This window comes from Benincasa hispida, chromosome 11 (genome assembly GCF_009727055.1).
Source record: "Benincasa hispida cultivar B227 chromosome 11, ASM972705v1, whole genome shotgun sequence".
Classification (NCBI taxonomy): Eukaryota; Viridiplantae; Streptophyta; class Magnoliopsida; order Cucurbitales; family Cucurbitaceae; genus Benincasa; species Benincasa hispida.
The window spans coordinates 72,378,794-72,404,197 of record NC_052359.1 but is presented as its reverse complement, the minus strand read 5'-3'; the positions used below and the strand labels follow the sequence as shown (position 1 = coordinate 72,404,197).

The following is a 25,404-nucleotide window of genomic DNA, read 5'->3' as shown; positions in this document are numbered from 1 at the left end:
ACCGCATGACTATCTATGCATAAGCGTCAACTACCATCTTTTTTAGGAGCTAAAAGATCTGGGACAGCACAAGGGTTGAGGCCAGGTTGAATATGTTTCTTTTGTAAAAGATCTTGGATAATGACTTGGAGGGTTTGATACTCACTAGGGCTCATTTAGTAGTGAGGAAAATGAGGTAAAGAAGATCTGGGGATGAAATCTATGTTATATGGGATGTCTCGGAGTGGAGTAGGTCACTTGGGACCTTGGTAATGGAGGGAAACTTGTCTAAAAGGTTCTACACTTTGCTGTCCACAGGGGTTGGTAATAAGGCCTCGGGTTTGGCACGGACAAACAAAGCTAGTTTAAATGTATTTGCATTTGCCCAAGCTTGTTTATAAGGCATGCTAGAAAATAAGTTTGCCTTGTGCTTCTCCTTAATGGTATGTTTGTTCATAGGAGTTTTCAAATCAATAGGTACAAGGATCACCTTTTTACCCACAATTCAAACTCATATGTATTGCCATTGCCATTGTGTTTGGGGTGGTTATTATATTGCCAAGGTCTTCCAAGTAGAATGTGACAAGTGTCCATATCTAGGACATCGCATATGATTTGATCTTTGTAATGTGGTCCAATTGATAATGGAATTGTACAAAGTTCTTTAACAACAACCTCTCCGCTCTTTTTAATTCATCCTACTTTATAGGGACTTAGATGGGGATCAACTTTTAGCTTGAGATGTTGCACAAGCTTCTTAGACACCATGTTCTCCGAGCTACCACTATCAATAATAACGTTGCACACCTTCCCATTGATGGTACAACAGGTTCTAAACAATGCTTGTCTTTGCGGGTTCGTTTCGATTATCGGAGTCAAGAGAACCTTTGGATTACACAAGAAATATTATCTCCCTCATCCGGTTTGGGTCACATTGATGTCTTCTTCAGAGTAGTCCTCATCTTCTTCATCCTCATGTTCCTCTTGAATTGTGAGGTTCTTCCTTTGAGGGCAATCGTTAGAAAGGTGTCCCGTTTGACCACACCTAAATCATTTGCCAAGATTAGGTCTATTATAAGAATTAGTACGGTTTTTAGAAGATGTAAAACTCTTAGGTTTGAGAAAAAATCAGAATGCTCTATTCATTCACCAAAGGAATATATACAAGTGTACAAAGCATAGAAAAGGAAAATATCACAAAATATTTACAAGAATGGAAAACCCTAACTATAGAATTATAACACTCCCCCTCAAGTTGGAGCATATATGTTAATCATGCCCAACTTGTTAACATAAATAATCTATACGTCTTCCATCTAATGCTTTCGTGAAGATATCTCCTAATTGTTCTCCAGTCTTCACATATCCTGTAGATTACCAACCTCTTGTTGAATTTTCTCACGTACAAAATGGCAATCAACTTCAATATGTTTAGTTCTTTCATGAAATACTGGATTAGACGCAATATGAAGTGCTGCTTGATTATCACACCACAACTTTGTCGGTGTGGTGATTTCAAATCCCAACTCAACAAGAAGTTCATATATCCAAATCAATTCACACACAGATTGTGTCATTGCTCTATATTCTGATTCTGAACTTGAACGTGACACCACATTTTGCTTCTTACTCTTCCGAGAAACCAAATTACCACCAACAAAAACACAATACCCTGAGGTTGATCTTCTGTCTTCTTTAGATCCTGCCCAATCGGCATTTGAGAAACATTCAATATTAGTATGACCATAATCCTTATATAATAAACCACGCCCAGGAGAAGCCTTCAAATAACAAAGAATCTGTTCCAATGCAGCCCAATGATCAACTGTAGGGCATGACATGTACTGACTCACAATACTTATTGAATAGGCTATGTCGAGTCGAGTCACTGTAAGGTAATTAAGTTTTTCTACTAACCTCCTATATCTTTCAAGATCTTTTAGCAATTCTCCATCTTTTGTGAGCTGTAAGTTGGGCATCATTGGGGTACTACATGGCTTAGCCCCTAGCTTTCCTGTTTCAATCAACAAGTCAAGTACATATTTTCTCTGTGATAATAGAATTCCTTTCTTGCTTCTTATTACCTCAATTCCTAAGAAGTATTTCAACATGCCTAAATCTTTTATATGGAATTGACTATGAAGAAAGGTCTTTAAAGATTGGATACCTAAAGCATCATCACCAGTAATCACAATATCATCCACATATACAACTAACAAGATGACACCACCCTCAAATCTCTTAAAAAAGACTGAATGATCTGACCTTCTCTTTCGCATTCCAAAGCTTTCAATCACCTGACTAAATTTACCAAACCAAGCTCGTGGGCTCTGCTTTAATCCATACAAGGATTTACGAAGGCGACACACTATTCCATTCTCCCCCTGAGCAACAAACCCTGGTGGTTGCTCCATATACACCTCTTTTTGAAGATCACCATGAAGAAATGCATTTTTAATATCAAGCTGATGTAAAGGCCAATGATTGATTGAAGCTAATGAAATAAACAACCGCACAGATGCCATTTTTGCCACAGGAAAAAAAGTATCAGCATAGTCAACGCCATAAGTTTGTGCATAGCCTTTCGCTACAAGGCGCGCTTTTAACCGAGCAATAGAACTATCAGGATTGACTTTAATTGCAAACACTCATTTGCAACCGATAGCCTTCTTTCTTGCAGGGAGAGAAACTGAATCCCAAGTACAATTATCATCTAAGGCAGTCATCTCCTCCACCATTGCGGCACACCAACTAGGATGAGACAAAGCCTCGTGAACAGTTTTAGGGATGGATACAAACTCTAAGGATGCAATGAATGAACATGTGGAAGGCGATTGATGAAAAATAGAGTAGGGAAAAGAAAATAGCACACCAAGGATTTACGTGGAAAACCCTAATTAGGGAGAAAAACCACGGGATAAAGGGATTCTTATTAGACAACTGATACAAAGAAATACAATAGCTTAAATAGAGAACAGAGAAACCCTAGGGTACAATGAAAAGGACAAAATTGCCCCTAGAGTACAAAAACCCTAATTTTAACACTCCCCCTCAAGTTGGGGCGTAGATGTCAATAAGACCCAACTTGCTCACACATGCATCGAACAACTGTCTGGGAAGTCCCTTTGTTAGGACACCTGCAATTTGTTGATTGGAAGGAATATAAGGAACACACATGTTGCCACTATCAAGTTTTTCTTTGATAAAATGCTGGTCATTCTCCACATGCTTTGTTCAGTCATGTTGAACAGGATTATTTGCTATGCTTATGGCTGGTTTATTATCACAGTAGAGTTTCATTGGATCGGAATGCTCTTGATCAAGGCCTTTCAAAACTTTTTCAAGCCAGATCTCTTCACAGATTCCCAGACTCATGGCCATGTATTCTGCCTCGACACTACTTCTGGCAACGACACCTTGCTTTTTGCTTCTCCATGTAACAAGGTTGGCCCACACAAAGGTACAATACCCTGATGTTGATTTTCTGTCTACTATAGATCCTGCCCAATCAGCATCGGTGTAAGCTTCGATGCATCGTTTTTCAGTTTTCCTAAACATCAAGCCTTTCCCTGGAGAGGTTTTCAGATATCTCAAAATGTGCTCTACTGCCCTTATGTGTTCTTTGTATGGAGACTGCATGAACTGACTTACCATACTTACTGCATAAGAGATGTCGGGTCTAGTATGAGATAAATATATTAATTTTCCAACAAGTCGCTGATATCTTTCTTTGCTCACTGGAACACTTTTACTCATATTACTTAACATTGCATTTGCTTCTATAGGGGTATCAATTGGTTTGCCCCCCGTCATACCTGTTTCCTTAAGCAAGTCCAGAGTATACTTCCATTGGGAAACTGAAATTCCTTCTCTTGATCAAGCTACTTCCATTCCAAGGAAGTATCTTAGTTTTCCAAGGTCCTTGATCTCAAATTCCTATGCCATCTTTGCCTTTAATCGGTTAATCTCTGAGGTATTATCGCCGAAATAACAATGTCATCAACATAGATAATTAAAACTGCAATTTTCCCGGATACAGACTTTTTAGTAAACAGAGTATGATTAGAATGACCCTGTTTATATCCTTGCGACTTTACAAACATAGTAAATCTGCCAAACCAGGCCCTTGGTGACTGTTTTAGCCCATATAAGGACTTTCTCAATTTGCACACTCGGTGATTAAACTGTTTCTCGAATCCTGGGGGAGGACTCATATAGACTTCTTCCTTCAGTTCTCCATTGAGAAAGGCATTCTTCACATCAAGCTGGTGAATGGGCCAATCCTTATTAACTGCAACAGAAATGAGGACCTGAACAGTGTTTAGCTTTGCAACTGGCGAAAAAGTCTTGGAATAATCAACCCTAAAAGTTTGAGTAAAACCCTGGCAACTAATCTGGCTTTGTCTCTGTCAACAGTTCCATCGGGCTTATACTTTATTGTGAACACCCATTTACATCCGACTGCTTTATGACCATTTGGAAAATTGACTTGATCCCACGTATGATTTTTCTCGAGAGCTCTCATTTTTTCCATAACTGCGGCTTTCCATTCAAGACTTTCCAGTGCTGTGTGTATACTGTTTGGTATCACCACTGTGTCTAGGTTTGTAGCGAGGGCTTTGAACTCAGGAGATAAATTGCTATAGGAGAGGTAACTCTGCAACGGATATTTAGTACATGATCTCGTACATTTCCTTAGGGCAATCGGAAGATCAAGAGATTCATCTCTATCTTTACTTTCTTCTGACATACTGCATTCTCCCTCTGGTTCTGTTATTTTCCCACTCTCGATATTTTTTCCAGTGGAAATAAGAGATGCTTCTTTTCCAGGTTCTACCATGTCCTCAAGAGTCATACAATCATCTGTCTCTGCACCATTATCGACCTCAATCACATCCTTGCTATCATTATCTTCTCTGCTTTTGCTCTCAACATTCTCAACACAAGCATCAGTTTTGTCACATTTATTATCATGATCAGGGATAGGACTACTAGTACCTGGAACTGATCTCTGTTCAGACTCATGAACTGGAGCCGGAGAGATAACAGGCGGCGCTATTTCCTTCCTGAGATTCTTTCTATAGTATGTGATCCAAGGGACTTGTTTGGTTGGGAGGATAGGTACGTTGGTACTGATACTCACATCAAGGATGGGTTCAGGTTCAGGTAAGGCAAAAAGGACCCCAATTGGTTTCTTCACTGGAATGCTCCCCCTGAAAAGAACCATTGGGAAAGAATGGATGATCTCCAAAGAATGTCACATCCAGAGAGACAAAGTATTTTCTGGAAGGAGGGTGATAACACTTGTACCCACATTGATGTAGAGGGTACCCCACAAAAACGCATTTTTGTGCCTGAGGGGTAAACTTGGTACGGTTAGGTCTGTGTGTATGAACGAACACCACACAGCCAAAGACACGAAGGGGTACATCAGAAAAAAGTCTGGAATTTGGGTAAGACTCTTTGAAGAAATCTAAGGGGGTTTGGAATTTTAGGACCCGAGATGGCATGCGGTTTATTAGATGGGCTGCTGTCAAGATAGCATCACCCCACAAATAAGAGGGAAGGGAAGTTGACAATATAAGAGAGCGGGCAACTTCAACGAGGTAACGGTTTTTCCGTTCGGCCACTCCATTTTGTTGAGGAGTGTACGTACAAGAACTCTAATGGACAACACCTTTGGAGACAAGGAATCCGCGTAAGGCGTTACTAAGTTATTCTTGACCATTATCACTCCGATTTTAGCATTGAACTAGGTTTCTATAGAATTGTAAAATTGTTGGAAAACTGAAGTGACTTCTGATTTATCTGTCAGAAGGAAAACCCAGGTTAGACGAGTATGATCGTCAATAAAGGTTACAAACCAGCGCTTCCCAGTTATGGTAGTGACTGGTGAAGGACCCCAGACATCGCTCTGGAACAGAGTAAACGGTTTAGAGGGCAGAGCTTATAGGGCTGAAAAGAGAAAGAAACACGAGGCTGTTTAGCCTGGACACACACATCACATTTCAATTTAGAAATATTAATGTTGCGAAAAAGATGAGGAAACAAATAATTCATATACTGGAAATTAGGATGACCAAAACGATAATGCCATAACATATAATCAGTTTCAGAAGTAGAAAAATGGGAAGAAAACAAACTAGTCCTATCACATATCCTAAAGGAAGCTTTTTCAGTGAGGAAATAGAGTCCCCTGTCATGTCGGGCAGTGCCAATCGTCATCCCCGAGTTCAGATCCTGAAAAACATCATCAGGTGAGAAGATAACACGACACTTTAAATCTCTTGTAAGTGTACTAATAGATAATAGATTGTAAGACACTTTTGGCACATGCAACACATCTTGGAGTATTAAGCCGGAAAAGAGTGACACCCGTCCTTTTCTAGCAACGGGAGCAAAGGACCCATCTGCAATTCTGATTCTTTCATTTCCAGCACCGGGTTGATAAGATAAAAATTGATCAGAAACGCCAGTTAAGTGATCTGTGGCTCCTGAGTCTAATATCCACGGTTTATTACCAGTTATATTCACAAGGCCAAAGGAGTGAAAAGTACCAATATGGGCGATTGCACTTACACCCACTGTAGTAATAGTGCTCTGAGTAGTTTCCTGATTCTGAGTCTGAGTATCTCCAGTAACAGATTCACCTACAAGAGCCCGACTTGGCTGTCGTTTCTTACCATTTGGCGGTCGGCTGTGAAGTTTCCAGCATTGATCTTTATTGTGCCAGGGTTTTTTTGCAATGTTCACACACTGGGGGCGGCTTACTGTTCTGTTTATCTTGTACAGGGCCTGATGTTTTGAAAGCAGCGGAATCTGTTGGTGTTACAGGTGTACTGTTCATGGCTCTCGACCTATCTTCCTCCAGGCGAACTTCAGAATAGACTTCTATTAGGATGGTATAGGTCTGGTGCCCATATATGACTGCGCACTGTATCAAATTTAGAGTTGAGTCCTACAAAAAGGTCATACATCATGATCCGTTTCATCAGACTGATAATGTAGCACTCCTCCACACGGATAGTTCCAAATCATCTCACGGCACAAATCCATCTTCTTGCCACACAGAGATATCTTGTTAAAGTAAGCAGTAAACGTCCATCGTTCCTTGTTTGCATTCATGGACCTGCTTACGTAGAGTATATAACCGTGAGACATTCTGTCTCCTGGAGTAGAGTTTTTGGGCTGCCTCCCAAATATCACGGGCTGTAGCTACATACAATAAAGGTTTTCCAACCTGAGGTTCCATACTTCCAATCAAAATTGACCTCAACAAAGAATCCTCTCCTTTCCACATTCGCTCTTGGGGATCACCGGTCCTTGGTTTTGGTATTTCACCTGTCAGATATCCAAATTTATGACCGCCCTCTAGGGCCATTTTAATAGATTGAGACCAAGAGAAGTAATTATCACCATTCAACTTTTCTCTTATAATAATTCCAAAAGAATTGTCTATAGTTCCAGAACATAAATTTGAAGGGTAAGTAGGGAATGAAGTTATCGAGTTTTTAGGGTATGGTTGGATCTTGGATGTCGATCCCAGGGCTTTCCCAATAGCAGCAAGTTGCTGCTGAAATATCTCGTTCTGTCGATTAATCTGCAACTGCAACTGGGTAACTTGATCTTGGATTATATTTCCTTGGTCCTGGTGCAATCGTAATTGACTTATCTAGATTATCAGGAGTAGAGGCGACATGTGCAGAGGACGATGGCATCTTCTGACCCTTATTCAGCAATTTTCTGCATTCACGCTTCATATGGCCAGATTTATGACAATAATAGCAAACGACACCTCCTGGATTTGATCTTTGGTTATTTGGATGACCTTTGAAGCTATTTGATTCAACCCCCTTATTACTTCTATAATCATTTGTGCGCCCAATCAAAGCACTGCTAGAATCAGATGATGTAACTGCTTGTGTCCTTTCAGTACGAAGTATTCGAGTGTAAGCTTCTTCCAACGATGAGATATTTGAGCTTGACAACACTTGATTTTTGGCCATCTCATATTTAGGTGCAAGACCTACTAAAAAACTCATGATAAACAACTTTTCACGTTGAGCCATTTAGAACTTTTGGATCTGTGTTGATTGGCATCAAGGCATTGAATTCCGCGCATGTATTTTTAACCTCCATAAAGTAGCTTGTGAGAGATTTTTCTCCTTGATCAGGTTGATATAGAGTTTTACAAACATCAAACACTTTATTAATATTCTCTTTCCCTGAATAAAGGAAATCCAGATATTCTAATAATTCCTTGACTGATTCGCAGTGATTTACTAGTTCAATAATTTCACGGTCAATAGAATTCTTGATTTGTAGAAGCATCCTTGAATCATCCCGCCACCAAATCTTCTTATTAGCATCAATCGGTGGATCTTCTGTGATGTGATCATCCATCTCCATGCTCCTAATAAAGTGGCGAACATTTGATCTCCATGAATAGTAGTTGGATCCATTCAACTTGTGTTCAGTTACTTTTGTAGGAACAATCTCAGACATGACTACTGGTTTCTTATCTGCCATTACCTCAAAAACAAAGACACCGGACAGCAGAGAATCAAACCCTAATTTACCGAAGAGATGTCTTTACAAGCAGTGAGAATATCTATATATCCCAAACAAACATACCACCAAGAAGAGCCAACAACATTAAGGAAAGCCACAGAAGACAAACGAAAAACGGCGGCACACGCACCTACACGCGTCAGCGAGTGGACGGACAGCAAACTGGAACAATCGGCGCGTGAGCCTCACTCGCTGGTTGGATGGCAACCGGACTTTGAGGTTTTGTAGATCGGCGGCTGGACTTCTCATTGGACTGGGCGATGTCGAAAAAACAACTTTTTTTTCCCCCGACGGCGGCCAACGACAGCGAACGAACCAAATACGGCGACTGTGAGCAAAAGTGTAAACTTACCTCTCCACAAAACCCTAAACGTATCACAAATGGGTTCTAAATTGTCAAACCCTAAGGTTCACAAAAACCCTAAGTTTATTTAGAGAGCTCTGATGCCATGTAAAACTCTTAGGTTTGAGAAGGAATCAGAATGCTCTATTCATTCACTAAAGAATCAGATTCACTAAAGATATGAATATATACAAGTGTACAAAGCATAGAAAAGGAGGTGGAAGGGCAACGCTTTGTTCTTCAGTTCTATCCAACCTCCCAATGTACTACATGTCTATCTTCTCAATGCCGGACTCAGTGGTTTGCTCCTTAGAAAGATTAATCCGAAACTTCTTTTGGGAAGGCCATAAAGGAAGCAAAATCAATCACCTGGCTAAATGGAGTTTAGTCTCTCAATCTATTTTAAATGGAGGTCTTGGTTTGGGAGGACTTAAAGCCAAAAACACGGCTTTGCTTGCAAAATGGGGCTGGCGGTACATGATGGAGGGGAATTCCTACTGGAGGAGGATCATTTCCAGCGTCCAAGGCAAAGGGCCCTATGATTGGCACACATCTGGAAAGTATGGGAATAGTTTGAGAAGCCCATGGATAAATGTTTCAAAAAGTTGGTCCAAGATAGAAGATTTAGCTCCCTTTACTGTTGGAGAGGGAAATAGAGTCAGCTTTTGGTCAGATCCTTGGCTTTTTCCTTCTGCATTGTCTTCTCATTTTCCATCTCTGTTTAGGATCTCCTTACTGCCAAGGGGCTCCATAGCTGAACACTGGGATCATTCCCTAAACTCTTGGTCCATCACCTTTCGAAGGTTGTTAAAGAATGAGGAGATTGCTCATTTTCAAGCATTGCTGCTTGCATTATCAGAAAAGTCAGTGTCATCCAGCCCGGACAGCCGTTACTGGTCCTTGGAAGCCTCGGGCTCTTTCACAGTCAAGTCCCTCACAGTCCACCTCTCTTCCAAGCGCCCAATGGAGATCTCCCTTTTCAAAGCTCTTTGGAAATCTAAAAGCCCAAGGAGAGTTAACATTCAGATATGGATTATGCTTTTTGGCCTATTGAATTGCTCTATGGTTCTGCAAAGAAAACTTCATTCAGTCACCCTACTGCCCTCTGTTTGTCCTCTATGTAATTCGGCAAGTGAAGATTTACAGCACCTTTTCTTCTCATGTACCTTTGCAGAAAAATGTTGGTGGTCCTTCTTTCAGATGGTCAACTTTGTAGGAGTATTTGGTGATAGTCTCAGAGGCAACCGAAATTATCTCCTCTCGAGTCCCTCTCTCCCAAAAAAGCCACGGCTGCTTTGGATCAACATGGTCAAGGCTATCCTTTCTGATATTTGGTTCGAAAGAAATCAGAGAATTTTCCACAATGTTGGGAAAATTGGGAGTTTCCTTTTGATTCAGCTAAAAGGAACGTTTCAGCATGGTGCTCTTTGAACAAAGAATTCGATGGTTTCTCAATTCAAGACATTTTTCTTAATTGGCAGGCTTTTATATTTCCAGCACCTTAACTTTCTTCAATTTTTGTCTCGGTTGTCCTTTCATTCACTAAAGATGTATTCCTATTTCTTTTCAAGAAGGCTCGGGTTTCTCTTTTTTGTTTGATCTTTATGCTCTTTGTATAAATCTCTTGTACTTTGGAGCATTAGTCTCTTTTTATAATTCAATAATAAAGAGACTCGTATCCTTTTCAAAAAAAAAAAAAAAGAAAAGAAAAATATCACAAAATATTTACAAGAATGGAAAACCCTAACTATAGAATTATAACAGAAGCGAAAGGAGATGGACTTCCCTTAGATTCAACTTCTTTGCCTTTGTTCTTTATAGGTGCATAATTGGTTTGCCCTTTGGGAGTGTCTGCCATATTCCTTTTTGTTGATGAAGCGTTCTTGTCCCAAGTATTCCCCCGGCCAACCCATCTTTTATGTTTTAATGCTTCATCTTCCTCGATTGTAGATGCCATGGATACTGCTTCTGCCAAAGAAGATAGGGGCTGTAAATGTAATTTTTCTTTAACGTCTTGTCTCAAGCCATCCATGAACCAAGCTAATTGTTGGCTATCACTTTCAGCCAAATTGTTCCTAGCACTTGATGAAATTCTTCCTTATAGTCTTCAATTGTACAAGTTCCTTGCTTGCAATGGTGAAATTGGTTATAAAGGAGTCTCTCATGGTTAGCTGGCAAGAACCGTTTCTTCTTCAATTTCAACATTTTTGGCCAACTAGCGATAGATCTTTTGCTGTACATACGTCGGTTTCCTTGGGCTTGGTCCCACCAAGCCGATGCACCACTCTTAAGTTTCAAGGAAATAAGTTTTACCTTCTTGTGTTTTGGAGTCCCATGTAGTCAAAGAAATTCTCCACGCTTTTCATCCAATCTAAAAAGACTTTGATGTTTGTCCTCCCATTATATGTGGGGATGTCAATCTTCATTTTAAAATCTGTTTCTTGCCGCCAATGGGGTTGTTCTTGCCAATCTTGATAGTAATCTTGATTCCCGTATCCTTGCACTTGGTATAAGGGGTTATTCAATGGATGTGGGTGCAGCATTCTTGCACGGTAATTTGGCTGAGGACTGTCATAGTCTTCCTCTTCAGATGAATCGGAATCCAAACCTATCAAATATGGTGGTATGGGGCTACTGGGTGGATAGATTGGGATATGTTGGTGTTGAGGGGGGTGTAGAAGCTGCAGCACATCCCTGTCACAGCCTCTAAAATTTCTTCTTGGGTGTTCTTGGTCTCTTGGAGGAAAATGTTGAGTAGTTTCTTGGTTTCTTGGAAGTTCCTGCTGGTGATTTTGAAACGGTCTCTGGTTATTCCGAATTTCTGGGTTAATTCAGACAGCTTCTTGATTGTTTCTTGGTTGCCTATTGGTCATACTTCCATTATCAAGTGCTATTTGATCGATGGATTTTTGCAGCCCGGCTATGGATGCTTGCATTGCCATCATATTGTCGAAGATGCCACTGACCGAAGCTTCCAAATTGCCTAATTTGCAATTTACCGTTTGTGGAGAGGATGAGAAAGATGCTTCCGATCAGTAGGTGGAAGAGTGTGAAGAACAGGAAGCTTGCCAGAGCCATTACCTGCCATGAGGTCCCTTCTCGAGGTCGCTCTGATACCAATGTGGTGAAGACTAAAGAGTCTTGGAGAAATTTTGGAAGAATCTTAGAGCTGAAGTTTTATTAATGATTTAAAATGAGTGATAAGTTCCCTTTAAATAGGCTCAAAAGGAAAGGGCTTATACATACCTAATTAACTAACTGACATAACCTCCTTTAAATAGACCCAAAGGAGAAGGGTTTTGTCACACCTATTCTAAAATTAAAACTGAATTTAAAAAGAGAATATAATCTGTCATTTTACAAGAAATACCTCCCTACATCACATGTCATCCTACTTATTTATTAATTATGAACTCTATAAGCTGTCTTAACTGGGATGGATTCCTATCTACTGGGTCTCCTTTTTACATTTTGAAAGAAACAAACAATTTTTATTTTTAGTTTATTGTTCAAAATCATTTTTGAAATTTGAAATCTGAAATATTATTAGATTGAATATTTATTGAATGGTCTTTGGCTTTAATTGTTTGATCTCAACTCAAGGCTGATAATGATCTGCTCATTGTTTCCTCATGTGCTGACCTGGGTATCAGATGGAACTATTCACAACCTGAATGAGTATATGGAAATCAAGGCAGCTGATGTTTATCCAAACAACAACATTGATGTGAGAGATGCAATTTTTTTTCGAAAACTTGGAGTGGTCACAAATGATCTGGGGGAGTTTTTCTCTCAAATTCTTTAAACAAGATTGAGAAATTTCTGGTATGCTTATGAAAGTTTATGTTTTTCTTTACATACTTGAAAATCGGAAGATTACTGTAGGTATCTACTTCCTTGCACTCAGTAAAACCCAACAAGAATAGAGGACAATAAAAAGAAACAGAACAACAGAGCATCATTAGTATTGATGACGAAATAATGCTTTGAAGTCTTAGCTATAATTCCCAGAAAAGGAAACAAGTACACAAAGATAAAGTCAGCATAGAAAGTGGTGAAGAAAGCAAGAAATTAAAGAAACCAGTACATCCGAGAGAACTGGTGGTCCTCCCCTCTCAAAAGGGCCTTCTGCTTTTACCAAAATTAATTCTGCCCTCACAGATTCCCAAACTTTCCTTCAATAACAAACTCTGGTGGTCCCCCTCCCCAACATTTCCCCTCAACTAACTAACTTGTCCCCACTGGCCTCCATCTCCTCTTTTACCCCTCCTTTTGTATGTGTGAAGTATTGGGGATCAATCTGGAAACTGCTGTTTCATCACTTGTATTGACTCCCAAGTAGCTTCACTTTTGGCCATATCCTTCCATTTAACTAACCATTCATTAGTTGCTAACTCCCCGTTCTAGCGCACTCCCAACACAGTTTCAGGAACTACTTGCAACTCAAACTCTGCAGTCAAAGCTGGGGGATGATTTTGAATCTAGACAAATTGTCCTTTCTTCTTCAGCTGAGAAATGTGGAATACATTGTGTATCACTGCCTCAGGTGGTAGTTCTAACGTATAGACAACTTCCCCGATTCTCTCCATGATACAGTAGGGACCATAAAACTCAGGAGCAAGTTTCTCACACCGCTTCCACGCTAAGGATTTCTGTCTACAAGGACGAAGTTTCAGGAATACCTCTTCTCCCACCTCAAATTGCAATTCCCTACGTTGTAAATCAGCTTGTTTCTTCATTTGATTTTGAGCCAATGTTAGATGTTTTTTCAATGTGTTTAGAGCTAAATCTCGAGCCATCAACTGTTGTTCCACTGTATTATTCGAGGTTTTCTTTACTCCATAAGATATTAGAGGTGGTGGCGATCTTCCAAACAACATACCTCCAAATATCTCCATTTGGTAGTTTTTGTTACAGACAACAGACTTCCACATATCTCCACAATGGTATGATGTTGTCCACTTTAAGTATAAACCCTCATGGTTTTGCTTTTGGAACCACCCCAAAAGGCTTCATACCAATAGAGATAATTGTCCTCACTTATATATCCACGATCACTTCCTTCCCTAACCAATGTGGGATTTTGTTCACACTCCCAACAATCCTCCCTTTGAACTAAGTACCACTTTAAGCTTCCCCTTGAACAAATCCGTTTCACTCCCAACCACGGCTTGCTCTAAATCCCAAGGCACCTCCCGTTCATCTTGGGTCACTTGCTCACCTGAGCACGACCATGGATCACACATGCTCTTATCACCTAGATAGAACATGAACAAGGCTCTCCAAATTTCTTTATTCAGAATCTGAGGATTCCACCCACACAGTTGGGTCTAGACCAAGGCTTTGATACCAATTTGTTACGGACAACGGACCACCACATATCTTCACAATGGTATATGATATTGTCCACTTTGGGTATAAACCTTCATGGCTTTGCTTTTGGAACGACCCCAAAAGGCCTCATATCAATGGAGATAATTATCCTCACTTGTATACTCATGGCCACTTCCTTCCCTAACCAATGTGAGATTTTGTTCTCATTCCTAACAATCCCTCCCTAACCTAGCTCTGATACTATCTGAGTATGAATGGAATAAAATATTTTGTATTCCAATGAATAATCATGAGATACAAAGTCTTCCTATATAGGAGAAAGACTACATACATAAAAGGAAAGTATCATAATAAAATAAAATATTTAATGATTTTACAACACATCAACATATTTACAACCAACAGGTAGGTTGTTCATTGCAAAAACATTGGAAGTATGTCTAAGACAATGATTCACACGTACGGTCTATTGGTTTTGGACAAATTCCTTCAACTCCTTTTGTTGCCTAACGAGTTCTTCCTGCTATCACATCAGATCGTTCATTTGTGTTGCTGGCGAGTTTTGTTGCCACGACAGCTCATCAAGACCTCCTAAGATTGGTTAACAAAGGTCATCGTGAAGGAATCTATACCACTCATCATCAAGATGAATTTCTTCAGATGCGTTAGTGTTGTGTTGACTTCCTTCGTCAGTTTGGTGCCCACTAGCCTCACCAATGCCTGATCCACCACCTGTTTCCAGTGTAGGCGTTGGTAAGCTTGGGTCATTTGGTTGTTCAGTGTAGGCGCGTGGTGAGCTAGTTTTGGACTTAAAGGAGGGTGGAGGTGTTGGTAATTTGGTTGAAATGGGGGCCATGGGAAGAGGGAAGTCTTCAGGAGTAGGGAGCTTTTCAAGTGATGGTGGGCACTTGTTCAGGTCGATGCTTTGCCTAAGAGACTCCCCATGATCAACTTCGTCTTGGAGTGAGGGAGAATCTATTCTAGGCTGAGGCGGTGGGGTTTGGCTTTGGCGAGATGGGGACTTCCCAACTCGGGACAATGCAATCACCCTTTCTTCAATTCTTGGTGAACTAATCGCCTTTCGCTTTTTTTGTTGAAAAGGTTTAGGAGGTATCTGAGTTTGGTGGGATCGTCACTTTGTTTGTTGCTTGGGTTAGTTCTCTGCTTGAGCGGGCAGTCTCATGAGGCGGCAGAGGGAATGACTTGTGAGCATGCTTCTGACCTCCACGTCCTCCTCTTCCTCAAACCAACCTTGTGCAACGTAGTCGTGTGATTAGCATTGGGAAGAACAGCTACCCCCTCGGCCTTGAGAATAATGACTATATTTGACTTGCAATAATGCGACCAACGTTGATTGGGATTAGCCGCATTATGCAGTATATAGCCATTACTTGATTTCTTGATACCGGGTGATCGTGCGTTGTGGGGAGCAGATTTCTTTTGACATGGTAGAGCCACACGTTTGCCTCAAGCGTTAGGCTATGCGGCGACAACGTCTTGACTCCCTTTGCTGAAGTGGACCACTTCGTTCCTAATAAAGCGACCACTTTCAACGCCTCCCTCTGTTCTTCGGATGTTGGTGCTTCTATAATTTTATTTCCCTCGGCGTTGGGGATATCCTCCAAATTATATAAGTGATTTATTTTCTTAACGTCGAATCCAATTGTTACTTTGCCAACATCCGCTCTATATCGATCTTCGTGCGGCTTCCCTTCATAAAATGCGATCATCACTAACGGCTTGACCGTTTTCGCTTCCTCTCAGAAATCTCTCCATCCCAACGCGTCTACCACGTTTGTGATGAAGGAGGGTAATGATGCATTTTCAGGGAAGAATCCCATCTCGGTTAGTATTGGAGGCCTCTTCTTGGGCACTCTCTCTTCTTCCACCATTGGCGCTTTGCCCTTGTCTTCCTTCCTTTCCACCGCTCTTCTTAGCGTCATTTCCTTTTTCGAGGTGCTGCCTCCTTCAGACTTTCCCTTCTTTTCCCCCGCTTTCTTCTTCTTTTCATCTTCTTCTCTTAAAAGTCTTTTCTCCTCTTGAATCTTCTTCAAATTGCGCTTGATGCGCTCGGCCTTTTCCCTTCTAGCTTTTTTCTCCTCATCACTTTCTTCTCTCCACTCCTTCTCGAATTTAAGTGCCGCAAGGTCCGCACTATCCAGAGACTTATTTGACCTTGGCTGCAATGAGGCTCCAGCTTGCTCGATTTCCTCATCACATATTTCGTGATGAAGTTCTGTTGTTGCGATGAGGATCGTGGTTTCCTTAGCTCTTCAAAGCCTTCTCTAACCTTTTTTCTTGCTGTGGCATTAGCATCTTCCTCCATCCACCACAGCAAGATCACTTCCCCCTCCACCCAACTTCCATGACCCACACGGCTTGAGCACTGGCCCTTCTAACCAGCCCTAATCCGAAGATGGTGAGATTTTGGGTGTTTTGCCGCAATCCACCCAACCACACCCCCTCTTTCCTTTCAGCCTTGTTGAGCTTAAAACTTTCTTCTCTCAAGAACTTCAGGCTCAGCTTGCACCCCTCCGTTAATCTCTCTCAGAACTGCACCAAGACGCAGACAACATACGCAAATCTCTTGTCAATGTGCAGCACAACCTCCTCACACCTCGCCAAAATCAACGCATACAGGTAGAAAGGAATCGTGAATACTTCAACTTTTTTATAGTCTACCTACACGACCCAGCAGTCCCTCATCTTTTCCAACCTTTGCGATTTCCTGATTCGCAAGGCGCTGCCCCTCCGACCCCACAATGTGATGATCCTCTGCAGCAACCCTAAATTTGGGGATGATGTATTTGAAGTTATATTCTTTTCTCTATCTCTTGTATCTTCACTTGCGATATCTCCTTTCACTCTTTGTACCTTAGCGCTCCGATACCATTGAATGAATTCTTGCAATTTTTGCGCTCATCGTTCTAGCTCTGTCTATCTTTGTCTTGTTATCTTTTATAGTTTATCCTTGTGAAATCATTTTGATGTTATATCTTCTTGTGTATTGGCAAATTAACAACCGTGATGATCCTTATTCATTTCCTTAGCTCATCCTCTACAACTCACATTCTTCTTTCCGTCTTAGTAGCTTCTTCAATGTTTGACAGTCTTACCCTTTTATGCGCGCAAGCCTTTGCTCAACCTTCTTTTTCAAAATTTTTGAATAAGTTTGTTTTCGTTTTTCTTACAGTGCAATGAGGACCTTGCCACTCTAAAAGATTTGGGGGTGGGAGAGGTCTAAGTAGATGCGTTCAACTTTTACACCGCGTTTTTATAACCTCCCACTTTCATAAAAAAAAACACAACAAAAAAAACAATAAGCTCCATTATCAGCGCAAGGGAAAAACCAAACCTGATAAGAGTTTAAGTTGTGAAAGGAACTTGCCCATAGTTGGATACTTTGCATGACACCCGTGTAGGTAAGCCAAAATGAAAGTAGGTTACTAGGATTAATGTAATGTAAATAACATCAAATAAAAATAAACAACTTCATTGTCTGACGCAAGTTAAAGCTTAGTCTAGATGAGAGTTGAGTTGAACCTGGAACGCAACCGAAGTTGGATGTTCGCATGACACCTGTGGGAGCAAGCCAAAACGAAGGGTGTAACCAAGTTCAACGCCTTGCCTATAATTTGAATAAGTAAAACGCAGACTATTTTTCCTTTCAAACGAACGCAATGCTAAACGAAAAAGGGATATGAAAGTATTTGAAATGAGAAAAAGATTTTTTAGCAAAAGCTTTCCAAATTTAAGGCTAAGAAAAGATTTCCTTAAAGAAGTGACCAGACTCGAAAGAAATAGGTGACTTGAAAAGGGAATGCAGCAAAATTAAACGCATTCTGAGAAGCTAGTCAACGCAACTTTAAGGTGTAGTGCAAGTTTGAATTTCTTTAGTATAAGATATGCTTGAAGACAAGCATTATTCTAAATTTGGGGGTATGATAACTTGTAGAAATACAAGTTATTATAGTCTTTTACTTAGAATAATAAGGATAGATAAGAAGAATATGCATCAATTTTGTTAAGAATTCATGTTACATATTAAACTTGTGTTGAAGTATCTCATAAACACCCGCTGATCGCATATCATGAGTTATGTTGCACCAAAGTGTCTATTTTGCAGACTAATCGTAGGACTTCGTTGCGTGCGCGGTACCCCTATCCGATGAACAAACAATTGGTCGCATGCCTCGGGATCTCTGAGCTGGCAACAGCGGATCACCTGGCAAGTACTCAGAAGATTGACCATGATAGCAGTGCTGACATTCTCAATCTTGGCATCGAAGGACTAGAACTCATAATTTCAGGACCACTGATGTTTGAGAGAGATGAAGTGTCCCAAAAATTATCTTCAAGGTTAGGTGTCTCCCTCTGAAGAGAATTTGGGTCAAGAAAAGGTTGATTTTCCAAAAAAGACACATCCATACTCTCAAAATACTTGTTGGTCAAAGGATCAAAACATTTGTACGCCTTCTTATGAGAGACATAGCCTACAAAAATGCATTTAGTGGCTTAAGGATCAAACTTAGTTTGAGAAAAAAAAGGGAGAAGTATGGACATAAGCAATACACCTAAACAATTTAGTTGGTAAATCAGAAAACAGTCGGTTATTAGGAAAAAACTCATTGAAGTGATTCAAAGGAGTTTTAAAATTCAAAATCTTGGACGACATTCGATTGATCATATATGCAGCTGTTAGAACGGCATCGCCCCACAAATATTTCGGAACATTCATAGAGAACATAAGGGCACGAGCAACTTCAAGTAAGTGCCTATTCTTTCGCTCAGCAATGTCATTCTGCTAAGCCGTGTCACGACACATAGCTTGATGAAAAATACCTTATCTTGCAAAAAATTGGTTAATTGTTCATTGAAATATTCAGTGTCGTTATCAAAGTGAAGAATTCGAATTTGAGTTTGAAATTGAGTCTTAATCATATTGTAAAGCCGAACAAACACCTCTTTTACTTTTGACTTTTTTGTTAACAAATAAAGCCAAGTTAAACGAGTGTGGTCATCTATAAAGGTAACAAACCAACACTTCCCACTATGAGTTAAGACTTTAGACGGACCCCAAACATCAGTTTGAACTAAGGAAAAAGGTGATGAAGCCTTGTACGGTTTAGGAAAATAGGTGGATCGATGATGTTTGGCAAAAATGTAACTTTCACATTGAAAACTGAACGATCAAATTCTTTAAATAAATCAAGAAACAAATACTTTAAATGAAAGAAATTTGGATGCTCTAATCTACGATGCCAAAGCATTATAGTTTCTTTAACTGAAGGAGAACAAACACTACTCAAACCTTGAACTTTTTTATGACTAGCAAAAACTTCATTAAAATAATGAGATCATCAATCATCCTAGCACTTCCAATCGTCCCCCCGCGTCCTGATCCTGAAAAATACAATGAGTTTCACAAAAGATAACACAATAATTAGCATCCTTAGAGATTTTACTAACAGACAACAAATTACAATCTAATTTTGGAACATGAAGGACGGAACGTAACATAAGCTTTGTAGTCAAAGGAATAGTTCCTTTTCCTGCAATAGAGATGAAGCTACCATCGGTAATGCGGATTTTTTTATTATAATACACGAGAATATGATTCAAATAAATAAGAGGAACTGATCATATGACCTTGCTCCAAAATCTATAATCCACGGAGATGAATTAAGGCAAGAGAGAGCTTGAGGACAAGTACCTGTTTGTGCCAAGGAAACACTAGGATTACCAGATGATGAATTGTTCTTTAGCAGCTTTAGAATTTGATCAATTTGCTCTTTATTAAACGGGTTGGAGTCAACAACATTAGCATTAGAGGTATGCTGAAGTGAATTTCACTCATCTTGCTTAGAATTTTTCTAATTCGCAGGTTTTTCATGAAGTTTCCAACAAGTTTCACGTATATGTTGAGGTTTATTGCGGTGGTCGCACCAGACACGAGGCTTTTCATGTGGCTTGTTGGATTGATCAAAAGCTTTCATTGCAATATTTTCAGTCACCAACGTAGAGCATTCAACTTAATCAATAGGTTTTTTTGCAAATCATAACATTCTTGCGACTTTCTTCCCTACGAACTTCAAAAAAAACATCATCAATAGTTGGTAGAGTAGTTTTCCCAAGTATTCTACCTCTAACTTCATTAAACTCAACATTGAGCCCAACAAGGAATTTGTAAATACGACTATCTTCAACAGTTTTCCTATAGTGCTTTTGGTCCTCTGTAGACTTCCACTGATATGTATCAAAGAGGTCAAGGTCTTGCCAAATCCTTTTTAAGGAGTGAAAGTATTGTGTGACTGAGTTAGTTCCTTGTCGTATTTCACCCAATTTCAAGTTCAACTCAAACACTTGTGACTAGCTGCCCAAATCAGAATACATCTGAGTTACACCATCCCATAATTCCTTGGCAGTAGAGGAACACATGTAGTTACAACCGATGTCTTCAACCATGGAATTGACAAGTCAAGTTATAACCATGGTGTTTTCAGCATCCCACCCGACAAATGAAGGGTCATCTGGACTAGGGATAATTTTTTCTTCTGTGATGTAACCAATCTTCCCTTGTCCACGAATAGACATCTGAATATTTTGGGACCAACGAAGAAAATTATCCCCATTAAGTCAAATGGTAGTTATTTGGATAGTGGGACCAATTGAATGGATACGATTGTTGAAAACTTTAGCAATAGGTGCCTTAGTGTCCGACATATTGCTAAAGAAGCAAAGACCCAAAAATAAAACTAGTAGTCTGGGGAAAAAAAAAACAAACAGAGGCCAAACAAACCAGCAACTTGGATGAGACACCGGTAGATGGCGGTAATGGGCGGCACTGAGTGGCGGAAAGGATAGACAGGTATGCAGACTAGGGCGGACGACGATGATAACCTGCGAATGAGCGTCAAACCCAAAAATTGCGACCAAATGAGCGGCTGGGATGTAATGTCCGACGGAGCTGCGATCGACCAGCTGCAGAGAGCAACATCCAGCAGGGCTGCAAGTGACCGATGGTGGTGGCAAATGATCGAAGATCAATCGGCAGCGGCAGCACAACAAAAAAGTAGGGTTTTTTAGGTTTTCGGAACATTAGAATTTTTGGGGTTTCTAAAACTTGGCAGCTCTGATACCAAGTGAAAAAATATTATTTTCTCAAATTTCTCTTAGGAGAAAAGAGTTTCTTAAATAGAAGAAATACCCAAATACAAATAAGGAAAGAATAAAAACCAGCAAATATAATACAATAAATACAATAGAGAATTTCACAATAAAGGAAATAGTCAATAGGTTCCTGAAAACATTGAAAGGAAACATGAAAACGAGTGGGTATATGTCAAATCGTCCTAGTGTGAGATGCTTCACCCCCAAAAGGAATTGGCTAGATGAACTAAGAATGGATTTGGTCTTGCTTGAAATATTTTGTCAAGAATTCATCATCAAAAGGATAGCTTGGGATAGATTTGCTTGTGGTTCAAAATTATATTATCAATTGCTACTTGTTAGAATACTTTGAATATATTATCTAGGTCAAGAATACTTCGAATATATTATCTAGCGCGAGTGACCAAGCACAAGTATCTCAATAAATTCTCTTCTATTTTTCTTTAAGTGAATCAAATTTGAAAGTTTACTATTGATTTACATATCATCCAACTTATCTATGAATTGCGAACTCTCTAAGCTGCTTAACTGGGATGAATTCCTATCTACTGCCTCTCCTTTTTATATTATGGAATAAACAATCAAAATTGCTTTTTAGTTTATTGTTCAAAATCATTTTTTAAATTTGAAATCTGAAATGTTATTAGATTGAATATTTATCTAATGGCCTTTGCCTTTAATTACTTGAACTCGAGGTTGATAATGATCTTCTTTCATTGTTTCCTCATGTACTGTCCTCGTTATCAGATGGAACTATACACAACCTGAATGAGTATATGGAAATCAAGGCGGCCAATGTTTATCCGAACAACAACATTGATGTGAAAGATGCAATTTTTTCTTGGAAACTCGGAGCAGTCGTAAATGATCTAGAGGAGTTTTTCTCTCATATTCTTTAAACAAGATTGAGAAAATTCTGGTATGCTTCTTAAAGTTTATGTTTTTCTTTACATACTTGAAAATCTGCAGATCACTTGGTAGTTGGCTTGTCTGCATTGTTTACCCGAGAACCTGGAGCTGCTTTCTCAAATGAGAAGTTCCATAGTCTTTTTCAAGTTTATGGAGTTCTTTATGCTGGGGATGGATTATTGTGCTAGCTCTCTCGAGTTCAGCCCATTGGAATCAGTTGCAACTTATAAAGGCATATTTGGGAATGACAATGAAATGGTTCAAATCATTTTTTTAATTGACAAAATCACTCCAAAAGAAGTTTTAAATCATTCAAAATCAACATTGATGGTAAAAAAAACCGTGTTTAGAAGTGTAAAGTCAAATATTAAATAGATATTAAAGGGTTAAAGACATGTTTTAAAATGATTTTGAACCTGACGAAAGTGATTGAAATCATTCTCAAACATTTCTTTGTTTGTACATATTAACAGCAAGAACTCCACTTCAATTTGCTACACCCTCCACAGACACGCATGCTTGATCGTGAAACTGCAATCGAGTATCTAATTGCCTGTTGCTAGAGTTCAAGTCATGTGACAATGAGATTCTCCTTGATCTTTCACTTTTTTCCTCTAGTTTAGAAGAATCTATTGCAGGAACATGTTCAGCATCTGAAATACTTTGGAATTCTCATAAACCCATTATAAGTTTCTATACTCTATGAACTGTACTCAATGAATTGCATGCATCTTTTTCTTTATCCCCAACCCACTTTTCAATCAATGACAGTGACTAACTCCAGCAATCACTCAAATCACTCAAATTTAAGTTATTAGTTCGTAGTGTTGTCGTTCTTTTTAGTAATTTGACAGTAGTTGAAACATCTTAAGTGTAGAAAAAATTAAGAAATTTAGGTATAAAAATACTTTTGAGATAATGTAACCAATGAGTGTTTTAATTATAAATAGTTTTTTCAAAAAATATTTAAAAAGAAAATGCATGTTTGAAAAACACTTTTTCTCTCCCGAGCCATCCAAACAGGCTATCCAATCCCATCCAAAAAATATTAACTTCACTACTGGTTAAGTATTTTAAGTTAGATAAAATCATAAGTTTTAAGGTTAAAATAAATCATATGGACAAAATGGATATTATTGTAAATGTAATATTGTAGATATTCATAAGTTATTTATGTTACAACAAATTCATAATCTTCATAGGTTATCCAATCCATAACCCCCCCCCCCCCCCCCCCCCCCCCATTAATTTTTACCTTGTAACATATGCTCCACCATGCTTTATAAATAGGGTTATTTGTAGAAGACACTACAATTGAGTTCAATATTAGTTCTTACTTCTCTTCTACTTTTCTCTCATCTTGCTTTCATTGTTATTTTGTTGTTCATATTCTTCTTATTTCATCACACGTTATCAGCATGAGTCTATACCACTTGAGGAGATTTTGTTGAGATTAGAGTTGCTTCATTGGAATACCAAGAACGATAAAGGCCCTACATAAAGAAGAATTTTTGTATTATGGCAGTTTATAAGTAGATCATAACAACTACTTTAATCATGTTAAAATCTTGATGATGTACGAGACTAGCCAATGATAAAGCATAAAGCACCGACATCACTATTCAACGAAATTCTTCAAAAGACGATTGGGGAGACTTATTGACAAAGTGTTAGCTACAATAATATTTGAGAAGTTAACCCACAATATTTGTATATAACAACCAAGAGTATCGAGTGATGTTTTCATGAAAAACAGTAAATGTGTTGCACTCTTTTTCCCTTGACTATGGTTTTGTCCCACTGGATTTTTCTAACAAAGTTTTTAAAGAGATAATTATTAAAGTATGTGAAGGTGTTACCTACAACAACATTTGAGAAGTTAACACACAATATTTGTATGTAACAACCAAGAGTATCAAGTGATTTTTCATGAAATGGAGTAAATGTGTTGCACTCTTTTTTTTTTTTTTACTATGGTTTTGTCCCACTGATTTTCCTAACAAGGTTTTTAATGAGGCAATTATTAAAGTATATGAAAAATGTATTCTTTTTTTTCACTAGTTTTTTATCTTACCAGATTTTTCCTAGTAAGATTTTAACGAGGAGGCATTTATTTTACATATTATGGATATTTAAGGGGGAGTATATTAAATGTAATATTGTAGATATCCATAACATAACATAACTTATTTATGTTACAACAAACCCATAACCTTCATAAGTTATTCTATCCCATAACCTCCCCTATTAACTTTTATTTTGTAACATACGCTCCACCATGCCCTATAAATAGGATTGTAAGGTGCCTTTATAAAGGACATTACAATTGAGTTCAATATTAGCTTTCCACTTCTTCTCTTATACTTTTCTCTCTTGTCTTACTTTCATTGTTATTTTGTTGTTCATATTTTTCTTATTTCATCCCAAATATTTCACTTAAACAAATGACATTGCACATTTTAATATACAAATAAGTTAATTATTAAAAAAAACTTATAAATTTCACATGAAAAGTATAGCGTGTACTTATTTAACTAAATTAAATCATTTATGTAGACATTCCACCAAATAAAATAAATCATTAAAGATATGGGGGTGCAAGGATTAAAATATTATTATCGATATCGAGATTTTAATTTTACAAATATAAAGACAGATATATTGATATAATATTGATATCAACGGATCTTTCTGTAAGCTATGGAATTTATAAAACTTATTTAGAATAATAATTAAGTTGTTTTTACTCTCAAACTAAGTTATAAATATTGTTATTAGTATTTATATTCATATTGGACTAAACAAATGACATTTTTTTGTTTATGACCATTTATAAAAGATGTTGGAGATATCTATGAATATTTAATATCAATTTCAAACCCTTTGATTTATAGATATGTCCACGGATATTCTCATCATGATAGATGCAATAAAAATGACATCATAAAAGGGAAAAACATATATCAATTAAAATAATTGATTAAAAATCACTTTTAGTCCCTAAACTTTGATTTAGTCTCTGAACTTTAGTTTGTAACAATTTAGTATCTGAACTTTTAATTTTGTAACAATTTAGTCCTTGAACCTAAGTAACAATT

The 25,404-nt window shown here is 38.6% G+C and overlaps 1 protein-coding gene across 5 annotated transcripts in view; it reads left to right on the top strand.

Annotated features, from left to right (window-relative positions):
- The window catches only part of LOC120091126 (protein N-terminal glutamine amidohydrolase), a 30,018-nt gene extending 6,982 nt beyond the window's left edge, over positions 1 to 23,036 (top strand). For 2 of the 5 annotated variants that reach the window (XM_039048984.1, XM_039048981.1), the window contains 2 exons: positions 12,547 to 12,718; positions 22,145 to 22,284. In XM_039048984.1, coding sequence (XP_038904912.1) covers positions 12,547 to 12,698 — 152 coding nt within the window. In that variant the 3' untranslated portion in view covers positions 12,699 to 12,718; positions 22,145 to 22,284. Of the gene's footprint in view, positions 1 to 12,546; positions 12,719 to 18,353; positions 18,587 to 22,144 lie in introns of all 5 variants that reach the window. The other 3 variants (XR_005485661.1, XM_039048983.1, XM_039048982.1) reach the window with 3 other exon arrangements.
- Positions 23,037 to 25,404: the final 2,368 nt, after the last annotated feature.